Source organism: Saccoglossus kowalevskii, chromosome 7 (genome assembly GCF_978046115.1).
Source record: "Saccoglossus kowalevskii chromosome 7, keSacKowa6.1, whole genome shotgun sequence".
NCBI classification, from domain to species: Eukaryota; Metazoa; Hemichordata; class Enteropneusta; family Harrimaniidae; genus Saccoglossus; species Saccoglossus kowalevskii.
Window position 1 is genome coordinate 38034396 of NC_140647.1, and position 12230 is coordinate 38046625.

Consider the following 12230-nt stretch of genomic DNA (forward strand, 5'->3'; position numbering starts at 1 on the left):
CCAAACTTGTTATTCAATGTACACGCTGTCTGAAGGTTGTGCTGTGCTTTTGATTTTATATACAACCTGAAAACTAAAGAACAATGGCTCATTTTACCAAGCTCATAAGTGTATTTTTGGAATTGTAATTCAGTCCCACCAAAATATATAAAATAAACCACCACAATCCTGACATTGATTCATGTGAAATATAGAATGCCATGAGATCAATAAAATTAGCATACAAGACATGCACAATAGTTTGTACTGGAAACATGCATATGATAAATATATAATCCTATAATATTCTCTCTTAGCTTGATGTCAGAATAACATCAATCCTTTCCTGTAGTGAGCATGCATTTATACAAACCTCAGTCTACAAGTGTCTGCTGATGTCAACGTCATGGGATTATATATAAATATTATATTAATTATTACATGTAATAACATGATTACAAGTATATTACATTGTGAAATCTATGGCAGGACTTCAACTATTTAAAACCCAGCAAGCATATCCAAGAAATTTAGGGTTAGGGCCTTTTATCTTGTTCATTCTTATATGCAAGCCTGTACACAAAAAAGTTGTATTTTCATTGAATTCTTTTTTTTTTACCATATCTAGGTGAACTTAGATCTTTTTAGTGAATCATATAATACTGTGATAAATTAGATAAGTTAGTATTTCTAATATTTTCCCATAAATGTACATGTACCTCTCAATCATGAGATTCATGAATCACTGTGTAGATGTGGTTTATGCTATCCAGTGAGAAAATCATATTATCCTGCATCACTGCAATAGCATGGTATTTATCCTATTTTGGCATCACAAAATGTTTTGAGCATTGGACACAGACTGTTTTCATCACAAATACACTCATTTCATAAAATCATTTACAGATAGCATTTGTAGAAATGTGCATTTTGTGATCATCACAAAAATGATCAGCAAACAATAGATACAATTTTCCCATTCCAAGTATTCTAATGTAAGCAACATTTTTGTTTTTCAGTATTTCCTGCATTTCCAAAATACAATGTTTATTGTGACTAGTAACATGAACTTTGTTTCAACAGTGAGCTGTTACGAAAAGTATTGAATAATTATAATCCTAATATCATTTTCCAAATTTAAAAACAAAACAAAAATAAAAACTGATGCATTCATCATCATCAGAAATGTTTGCATATTTTCTGCTATACTTTATAGTGTTCTGATTGGTAAAAATAATTGCAGATAATGTTTTGCATTGACTGTTTGTATTTTACTTGCTATTCAAACCAATGAATTATTTTTTTATTTATTATAATCCTGAGTCATTGCTTCTAACACTTCAAAAATATGTGAGTTATTCATTTTTGAAACAGCATGACTGGATTGCACTAATGTTGATTGTTTTCATTTAAAACTACCAGCAAAATTAAAACCAATTATATTAAACTTTACATGTATATTAAATTCACTTTGAATTACCAATTATTTTATTATGCCTATTTTAGAACCAAGTGAAGGTCCCTCTATCTTACCTAAATCATGTGTGGGCTTGTATTAAATGTGCAGTGCTTCAGCCTCAATCCCAACCAAATTTTGCAATATTTCAACACCATTCCATTACTTATCATTCAAACAATGAAACTAAATATTTGAAATGATAAAAGTAATTATAACTGCTACTTTGTGTAATAGAACTGCCATTTTGTCCTAAAACTTGTGCTGATAATGTAATTGCAATATTTTAAAATAATTTGCTGTATCTTGTGAACACAGGCTTTTATAGAATAGGTGCTAACACCAAGGCATCAATAATTACTTTCTCGAGACTCTAGTTGTAGCATTCTTTTCACTGAGTGATGCTGTTGATATGAAAACCCACAATATAACTTCTTTCTGGGTAGTGGTTTGATAACAAATATGTCGTTTTACTCATGGATAAGCAGATTTATTTCCCAAGCCAGTGTTATACTCCTCCCAACTAATGATCAGTTTTCAGAAATCTAATATCCTTATGAATATTTAATTAATGAATTTTCTTTACCAAATTATACAATAATTTAAAAGTTTATAAGCAGAAGTCTTAGCATTATTTACAAAAACAGATCCCAAATAATGAGTATATCATTTTACATGTAAGTATCAAGGTTGGATTTGGATCTAAATATGGAAGAGGGTGTGCAACTATCATGTATGCCGAATAGTATAATGCACAACACATAACACACCTTTCCCATGCATTCATCTTACTTCCGGTGTATTCTATTCCTGTTTGATGTTTCTATCTCTCTGTGTAAACTGTAATTGTTCATTAGAAGTACAGTACATATACCCAATACTCAGTCAGCTGGCGTACATGTGATAATAAAATAAATGTGATCAATTTACTAGTATTTACTTCATGGGGCAGCCATCTTGAATATAGCTTGAAACTAAATAAAGTTGAGAAATGTCAAATTTGTCATTTTTGTGTAGAAAAAATTCCTTTCATACGAATACCTTAATTACATTTTGAAAATAGTGCAATTTTAAAAACTGAAACTGTCATCCTGCTGTAAGGCTGTCACTGACTGGCTCCTGAGTGGCTCATTTTACGACTTACATTAAGCTTGTGTCTGTGCTTCTAATAGAGCAAATTGAACCCAAATTTCATTCATGTATTTTTGTTCTCTGTCTTACTTTTATTTTTGTTTCCTTTTGTCTTGTAGCAACTGAATCCCAGTAACATTAGTTCATCATCTTCAACCAGAATCACCAAGTTTTCCTCTTATAACTCTTTCACTCCTTCTAAACAGGTACTGTTTCCCTTATCATATCTCAATCCCGTCATCAGCATTTTCAAAACTAAAGATCTCCAGATTTTTCATGGCTCTATATCCGCCTTCTCAACATAGCTCTGATAAATAAGCAACCAATGAGAATGCTTCTCACATGTTTCTACCTGTATCTGTCAAGTGTAGTTTTGAGTTCTGTCAGTCCATTCATGGATCTGTTTGATTTGGTTCTATACGTTGGTACAAAGACAGTATATACCAGTGAAGTTAACATGTTTAAATAAAAAATTGTTAGTCAAAAAATGTTATATAAATGTGCGATTTTTTTTTTTTTTAATTTTGTTGATTTTGACCGAAAAAACAACATTACATTATTTCATCAGCTTCGACTCATATCTATAGTAAAAGAAAAAAATCATGTGTAGATGGATTGTGATGAACAGTAGTTATTTTTATGAAATAATGATTTAACATGTATTCCTAGTATAATATGGCCGACTGATGGCCATTTTCCAATAAAAACACTAGAGGGCATTTCTGAACTCCAGAGAAGGGGGTTGTTGTATTTATCTAAATTTACCTACCTGCAATGATTTAAACCAGTCAGTCTTTTGCGTTGTTCATTTCATCCAACATTAATACAGTTGTATATATTAAAAGCAATATAATACTGAGACCAGCCATATGATATGTTAGCATGCATGCAAATATACACATGCATGTACATCATTGCAGAAGAAGAGTGAATTGTTGCCATGGAGACAGGAATAAAAGTGTATTATTGTAATTTTCATAAAAAAGAAAATCTGCTCATAGGCTATTCAGTAAATGAAATAAACGATACTGAGAGAGCAAGCGAGCGAGAGAGAGAATCGTGCTGGTGTTGTGTCATTTCATGGCTAATCCTTTTAACACATTTTCAGATGCATCATTGGAAATTTGTGCAAATTTTCTCAATTTTGTCAATTTTGTCAAATCTGGTTTAAAAACATGAATTAAACTGATCCCTAAACAGTAAATGTGAAAACACTAACATCTTAATTTTAATGACTAACTTGAATTACAAATAAATAAATAAATAGCAAATGTGATCTGTAATCACATGATTCTTTGGCAAATGTTCACCTCACATTATCGGTGCAGTGGCTAGGAAGTTCAACTCGCATCATGATGGGATTACAGTGGTTAGAGTTTTGACATTGGGTGTGTTCTACATGCATCAGGACATGAGACTGACTAGCATATATACTTTACATTGGGGACATAGTGGTCGTACCCCTAAAGTTGACTGCTCACTTAGCAGTGTAAGTGCATACTATTAGAGATATTAAGATGCGCATACAAGAACGGAACGAGAACGGATACATCACCGCTTTGTGCATGACCTCCGCGCAAACCAATGACGTCATCGGTTGCCTGGTTGTATGGCAGTCATTTTGAACGTGATCAAGGCGACTGACTCGTAGTTGATTTCCGAGAGCTTTTCTCGCTGTCAATTTTAATTAATTTTCACTGACATTGATAAAACGTTTTATATTAGAGTGATTTTGTATATTTATGATAAAATAAGAAATATTGGATGCATTTTAGCTGACATTTATACCCACTGAAAACGCATGACATTGATCTGCTGAAAGAGGATTTTGCAAACAGGCCTGGGACCTCAGCAGAGTGGGTGGAAATAGCGAGAGCTCTGTCAAATGTCTGGGGAGGTATGTAAATGTGTCGAAATAAACATAGTGCGAGTGGTTAGTGCTAGTAGCACTAATCCGAAAAACTACTAAAATAGCACTATCGGTAGATCTAGTGCTACATGTACATAGTGTGAGTGGCATTGATATCGCGTTGTCAACGACGTCAAGATATCCCCTAATTCTCTGAAAATAAATTAATATTTACGTAAAATTGTTGTATCTTTCATTCATTGGAAATGTGCTACAGTGGGAAAATTGAGAATTGTCCACGTTTGTCGTAATAGACCTTTAGAACAACGCGATCGGCCGGGAAACTAGCTGAAACAGTGAAACTGCAGGTCGAACTTCGCAATTTTTACAAATTGTAAATAGATATACTGTATGAAATGGTATTGTGTGGAAGTTTGTGTTTTCAACTTTGGCGAATGGAAACTTTATGTAAATGGTGGAATTCAGCGTTGATTTTTTTAAATCGCTGATGTGCCGTTTTATTTCTGGTCGGCGCCACACTTAATGAAAATAGATCTTCGAAAATGAAATTATGATGCCATATGTCAACTAAATAAAAAAAAGGTATACTCCTAGTCTAAGTCCCGGGTCCCTGTAAAGCTTGGTGGATTTTGTGTGTACTGCTACCTGTGAATTGGCATATACATGTACATATTCACGCAATCCTGTTGTTACATTGTATCATGGAGGAACTAACGGAATATGATGCAACCTCACCGATTTTTTGATTTTTTAACGTGACCATATTATATATGTCTAGACACTTTCTCTGCAATAATATATTTTTTAGGAGCCCTTAGGATTTTTTGTTGTAGACTCTCGAAATCTTGTTCTTGTTACAGTTGCTAATAATTAAAACATGTGAAATCTGTGAAGTAACAAGTTCGTCTGTTGAATTTCCGGTTGTAAAATACATATTTTAACTCTTCACAGCTAAACAAACCCAGTGTATGGTCGCGTTAAAAAAAATAGGACCAAGAAATCGTCCAGGGCGATTTTTCGGCAGTTTTAAAATTTATTTTTTAAAATATTTTGGCGTAATTTATCAGACAAATCTTTTCCGCGTTGCGTTCAATAACATTAACATATTTAAATGAGCTATGGTGATTTAAACGCGTTGGCATCATACAGCACTCGCACTGTGCACATTTTAGCACTAGATCTAGTGCCATTTTAGCGCTAGATCTAGTGCCATTTTAGCACTAGATCTAGTACTTTTTCGGATTAGTGCTACTAGCACTAACCACTCGCACTACGCCCATTTCGACACATTTACATACATGGTCTGGGAACTAACTACTAATTCTGATTCCGGACGTGAAATGACATAACAAATTTTGGATATTATGGTTGCCCAATAATAGATGAACTGACATGGTTCTGGTTTCAGTTACGTCCCTGTTGTCAGCCGCTTGTACTTAATCATTTTCTGACACTGGGGAACGTAACGCAAACGAAATTAGAACATCACGTTACGTTCCTGTTACGTACGCAAATCTTAAACTCTCTATTAAGTTTTGGGTGTTTAATTAAATGTAACAATACAAACTACTACTAATGTTCAAGGAGTAGCATGGTATTATTTGCTCCTTTCTCTAATGTCAGTCCTCATGAGAGCTGGGTCTTTAATCTAGTCTCTTGTTATCAGTAATAAATAATATTATCTTTATTAGCTCACGTAGAAGTGTTCTATCGTCAAAAATATGACATTTCTATGACCAAGCATAAAATAATTGTAATTATACGTGTATGTTTTTTATTGGAGATTTGCTTTAAAGAGAGCAAATGGGGGAAAAAAGTATTCCAAAATGACAATTGATGATTCATTATTTTTTTTCCATTCATTGCAGCCTCAACAATATCAACAGAGAACAACATATACAACATGTAGGCGTAACATGTCACCACATGCACCAGCACTGTCCGGATGGCAGAGTCATCCATCATCGCCAGGCTGGCCACAGTTTGGTATTACTACGCGTGCACCGCCACAAAGATACACATCACCACATCAACCAACGGCGCATACTTTTGGTGCTCAAACGGTAAATTTGACACATTCAGTGTTAGTTTTGCTTTCCAATGTTTTCATCAGATCTTCTGAACCCAAGATGTAGGTCAAGGGTCACACCCAAATATTGAAGTTAGCGCAACTGTTTCCCAAGAAAATAATGTAGCCCTCCAACTGCACTATAGAACCCTTGTTCTGATTGGTTGACCTTTTTTTTTTATTTCAGTAGAGTTCACTCACCTTGCCTTATTTTCTAAGTGACATTCCTTGCATGCATTTAAACAATTTACATAACAAATGATTCATTTTGATAGATTAGATTTCTTTCATTGTGTTGCTTATTTACTGTTCTTATTGCGAGTTATTTTCAATGGCTTGATTTTTTGTATGGAATCAAGTCCAAGTGTATGAATTGCTTAGTGTTCTCACACTAAGTCATTGTGTTCACACAATAATCACTTGTCCTATTTTAAGGAGGTTTGACCTGAATTGAAGATTATATAGCACTGTTCATTTGTCATGCCATTAGGATACTAACAAAATAGAATTGTGGCCACTAAGCATTATTATTTAAAATACAGCAGTCCTAAATGTCATATACTATAGTCCAGATTAGCATTTTTTTGCACAATTTTCTAAAAAACAATATATCTCAAAATTGTGAAATGGGGTGGAAATTATCTTTTATACGATACTAATATTGATAAAATGTTAAACAATAGTCATATAATTTAGTCAGTTTCCAGTATAATAATAGTTTATTTTTGTCATTTTCTGGTTCTCTGTCATTGACTATGTTGGCATCTGAACACTCATTGATTATGTTGGCATTTAAACACTTGTTGACTATGTTGGCCTTTAAATACTGTCATTGACTATGTTGACATTTAAACACTGTCATCGACTATGTTGGCATTTAAACACTCATTGACTATGTTGACATTTAAACACTGTCATTGACTATGTTGGCATCTAACCACTCATTGACTAAGTTGGCATTTAAACACTTGTTGACTGTTAGCATTTAAACACTCATTAACTATGTTAGCACCTAAACACTCTTTGACTACATTGGCCTTTGAATATTGTCATTGACTATGTTGGCATTTAAACACTCATTGTCTGTTTGTATCTAAACACACATTGTCTATGTTGGCATCTAAACACTCATTGACTATGTTGGCCTTTAAACACTGTCATTGACTGTTGGTATTTAAACACGGTCATTGGCCATTTTGACATTTAAACACTCATTAACTGTGGGTATATAAACACTCATTGACTATGTTAGCATCTAAACACTCATTGCCTAAGTTGACATTTAAACACTTGTTGACTGTGTTGGTATCTAAACACTCATTGACTATGTTGCTGTCTAAACACTCATTGACTGTTGATACCTAACACCTAAACACTCATAGACTACGTTGGCTTTTAAATACTGTCATTGACTATGTTGGAATTTAAACACTGTCATTGACCATGTTGGCATTTAAACACTCATTGATTATGTTGGCATCCAAACACTCATTGACTATGTTGGCATATGAATACTGTCATCGTAACTCCCATTGTCTATGTTGGCATCTACACACTCATTGAATATGTTGGTATTTAAACACGGTCACTGACTATGTTGGCATTTAAACACTGTCATTGACTATGTTGACATTTAAACACTCAATGACTATATTAGCATCTAAACACTTATTGACTGTGTTGGTATCTAAACACTCATTGACAATCTTGGTATTTAAACACTCATTGACTGTTGGTATCTAAACACTCATTGACTATATTGCTGTCTAAACACTCATTGATTATGTTGGTATCTAAACACTCAAATTAAAAAGGTTATTTTGTGACATGATGAACTTATTGACACTCATTGACTATGTTGGTTTTTAAACAATGTCATTGACTATGTTGGTCTTTAAACACTGTCATTGACTATGTTGGCATTTAAACACTCATTGACTATGTTGGTATCTAAACACTCATTGACTATGTTGCTGTCTAAACACTCATTGACTATGTTGCTGTCTAAACACTCATTGATTATGTTGGTATCTAAACACTCAAATTAAAAAGGTTATTTTGTGACATGATGAACTTAAAACGATGACACAACTCAGACATTCAATCCCCAATACTCTTACAGAAAAGTTATCATTACAACTGTGTCATACATTCCAGTGGAGACATATTTCCTTAGCTCATATCGCTAAAAGGATGAATTTGTAAATTTGCGTCTCAGTGAACACCACGGTCACCAAGGTAGCTATGGCACATTAATTAATGAGTACTCCTGACACACACACTGACTAAACTGAAGTTTTATGCACTCCATTGTACAAGTGAAAACTTCACTTAGCTTCTTTGTTGTTGCATTAGCATGAGCATAGTTGACTCTTGTTCATGTTCATTGTTTACATCTGTGTATTGCTCATGACCACTTTAGTAAATTTTATTTACGATTTCTCTTGAATGTTGATGTACATTTTAACTACTTGCGTTTTCCTTCCCATTCAGATGTCATCTCGTCTTATTGTAAATAAGATCCTTTTCATTTTGGTAATATATTTTCATCTTAAATAAACTTAATTAACTCAAATTAGTATTAAGAAACACAAATATCTAAAAACTGAGGTGATATTCAGAGACCCCCCCCCCCCCACTATAAGATGAGACACTGTATAACAACAATGCTAGTCCTATATTTGTATATTTTAATATAATCATGACATGACTTGTTTTTATCAAGTTTTAACATCTAACATTGACAAAATCAACTAAAGCTACTTATAGTATTGCCTATCTGTTGCTATCAGCGCCAATTTGACATTCTCAACTTGTTCTTATTAACCCTCAGTTGTATGGCTTTCACACTCAGTACAAATGTATCTTGAGTAGTTCTCTCTCAGTTTTGTTCATTTTGTGACGATACCTTCAACTCTCTAATTTTAGTAGATATTTCTGTCAATTTTGGTAAAAAATGCTATTTTTGACTTCTTATTGAAAATAGCTAGCCTGATATCTTTGATATTTCAGAAGCATGTGATATTGGTGAATTTCTGTCAGATTTGTTCATTTTATGATGATACTATTTTTAGACGACAGGCTGCTTCTTATTTTAATATCATTATTAAGATATGCTAGATTTCAAAAATAATTATTTTACATCAAGTTCTTGGAAATCACTCGTATCCTTCTCATTTTATAAATCTATTAATTGGTATTGTAGTGAATGCCAATTTGTGAGTATTTGAATAAATTTACCATTGGATTCTATAGTGTTGAGATATTATGTCCTATCCCAAATTGTTGCCTCGTGAAATATGATATGTAACTTATTCACCCTAACTGATTTGACTTTTGGTTTTTCTCAATTAGTTAATTAGTTTTTAAAAAGTGATGAAAAATGCTTTTTTGCTATAACATTCTATTCATGGGAAGTTGTAGCTACCAGGTAATATATTTGCTAAATTACAGAACTATATCACACAATGGTTTCATAGCACGAATGATGGCTTCATGATTGTACATAATTAACCCAATAAACAATTTGATGTGATTTATGACTAGCTTTCTCAAAAATAATGAGTATAGGTCTTAATAGAGACTTAATGCCAGTTTGAGTTTCCAACTATTGTTATAATTCTAGTTTAAGGGCACATACCATACATGCACATTACTCTCTTTAATTCAATGGTGTCTTTCTAATCATTTAAAAGTTATCTCTTGTTTCTGTCCACAAATATTATTCTTGCAGTATGTTTGCCCCCCCCCCCAGTCCTATTAACCTTTTCACTATCAGACTTTCTCGCTTAATTTTTTTTGCATTTTTAATCCTAATATTCTTCAATATTTCTGGAAATGAACTCTAATTTTGGTGCCAACTGACAAAATTTGAGTTAATCTTCAGTTTTTAGCTCCGCTGTCGACTTTGTCGAGCGGAGCTTATATGAGTGATTGTCCGTCGTCGTCGTCGTCCGTCGTCGTCCGTGTAAATGTTTTACTTTTTCGACTTCTTCTTGAAAACTGCAAGCCTGAATGCTTTGATACTTCGTGTATATGTACCTTGGGTAGACCTCTCTTAGGTTTGTTCATTTCATGTTGATATCTTCAATTCTCTAATTTTGGTGAATATTTTTGTCATTTTTGGTAAAAAGTGATATTTTCGACTTCTTGTTAAAAACTGCAAGTGCAAATGCTTTGATATTACATATATAGGTACTACATGTGGACCTCTCTCAGATTTGTTCATTTTGTAATGATATCTTTAATTCTTTAATTTTGGTGAATATTTTTGTCATTTTTGGTAAAAAGTGATATTTTCGACTTCTTGTTAAAAACCGCAAGTCCAATTGCTTTGTTACTACATATTTAGGTACTACATGTGGACCTCTCTCAGATTTGTTCATTTCGTGATGATATCTTCAATTCTCTATTTTTGGTGAATATTTTTGTCATTTTTGGTAAAAAGTGATATTTTCGACTTCTTGTTAAAAACCGCAAGTCCGATTGCTTTGATATTACATATATAGGTACTACATGTGGACCTCTCTCAGATTTTTTTCATTTTGTGATGATATCTTCAATTCTCTAATTTTGGTGAATATTTTTGTAATTTTTGGTAAAAAGTGATATTTTCGACTTCTTGTTATAAACCAATAGTTCAATTGCTTTGATATTACATATATAGATACTACATGTAGACCTTTCTCAGATTTGTTCATTTTGTGATGATATATTCAGTTCTCTAATTTTGGTGAATATTTTTGTCATTTTTGGTAAAAAGTGATATTTTCGACTTCTTGTTAAAAACCAATAGTTCAATTGCTTTGATATTACATATATAGATACTACATGTAGACCTTTCTCAGATTTGTTCATTTTGTGATGATATCTTCAATTCTCTAATTTTGGTGAATATTTTTGTCATTTTTGGTAAAAAGTGATATTTTCGATTTCTTGTTAAAAACTGTAAGTCCGATTGCTTTGATACTATTCATATTGTTCATTTTCTAATGATGTCTTCAGTTCTTTAATTGAAATGTGCATTGCTAACAGCGGAGCTATCTCAGCCGACAGGCTGCTTGTTACTATTATTGTGTCAATATTATGAAGGAAAGTGCAGACTATAAACTGGACTATTTGTGTGAATTTGTGATGAAAAGAGGGAAGTGTTGGTGAAAAGGTTAAGTAAATGATAGATGGATGGACATTTCCTTCTATTTAACCACTATTTTAATTATTTTGGCAACTAGAGTACCTAATGTAAATTTAGTCTGTGTGTACCATTGTGTGCCAGGGGTGACAACTTTATTCTATGGAGAGGTGAGTAGATAATACACCCCTCCCAGACCAGGTGCAGTGGGTGGGCATTTAAGCCCCTGTTTGATTTGGTAGAATGGGTGGGCCTGTAAGTCCCCTCCCTGACTAGGCCCAGTGGGTGAGCACTTAAGCCCCTGTTTGATTTGGTCTAATGGGTGGGTCTATAAGCCCCCTCCCAGACTAGGTCTAGTGGGTGAGCATGTGAGCATGTGAGCCCCTGTTTGATTTGTTGCAGTGGGTGGGCATGTAAGCCCCCTCCTGACTAGGTCCAGTGGGTGAGCATGTGAGCCCCTGTTTGATTTGTTGCAGTGGGTGGGCCTGTAAGCCCCCTGTAAGTGCTTTCAGTTTGAATGCAAGGTATGCAATGATTACTTACTAGTACCTGGCTTAATTTATTTTGCCAATAGGGGATTTGATTGTCAAAACAG

General features: G+C 33.6%; 1 protein-coding gene across 3 annotated transcripts in view; it reads left to right on the plus strand.

Annotated features, from left to right (window-relative positions):
* The window catches only part of LOC100371219 (RNA-binding motif, single-stranded-interacting protein 2-like), an 84564-nt gene that overhangs the window by 40711 nt on the left and 31623 nt on the right, over positions 1-12230 (plus strand). For 2 of the 3 annotated variants that reach the window (XM_006819254.3, XM_085501545.1), the window contains exons 3-4: positions 2686-2772; positions 6305-6499. In XM_006819254.3, the coding sequence (XP_006819317.1) occupies positions 2686-2772; positions 6305-6499 (282 nt within the window). The remainder of the gene's footprint in view (positions 1-2685; positions 2773-6304; positions 6500-12230) is intronic. The other variant, XM_085501544.1, reaches the window with a different exon arrangement.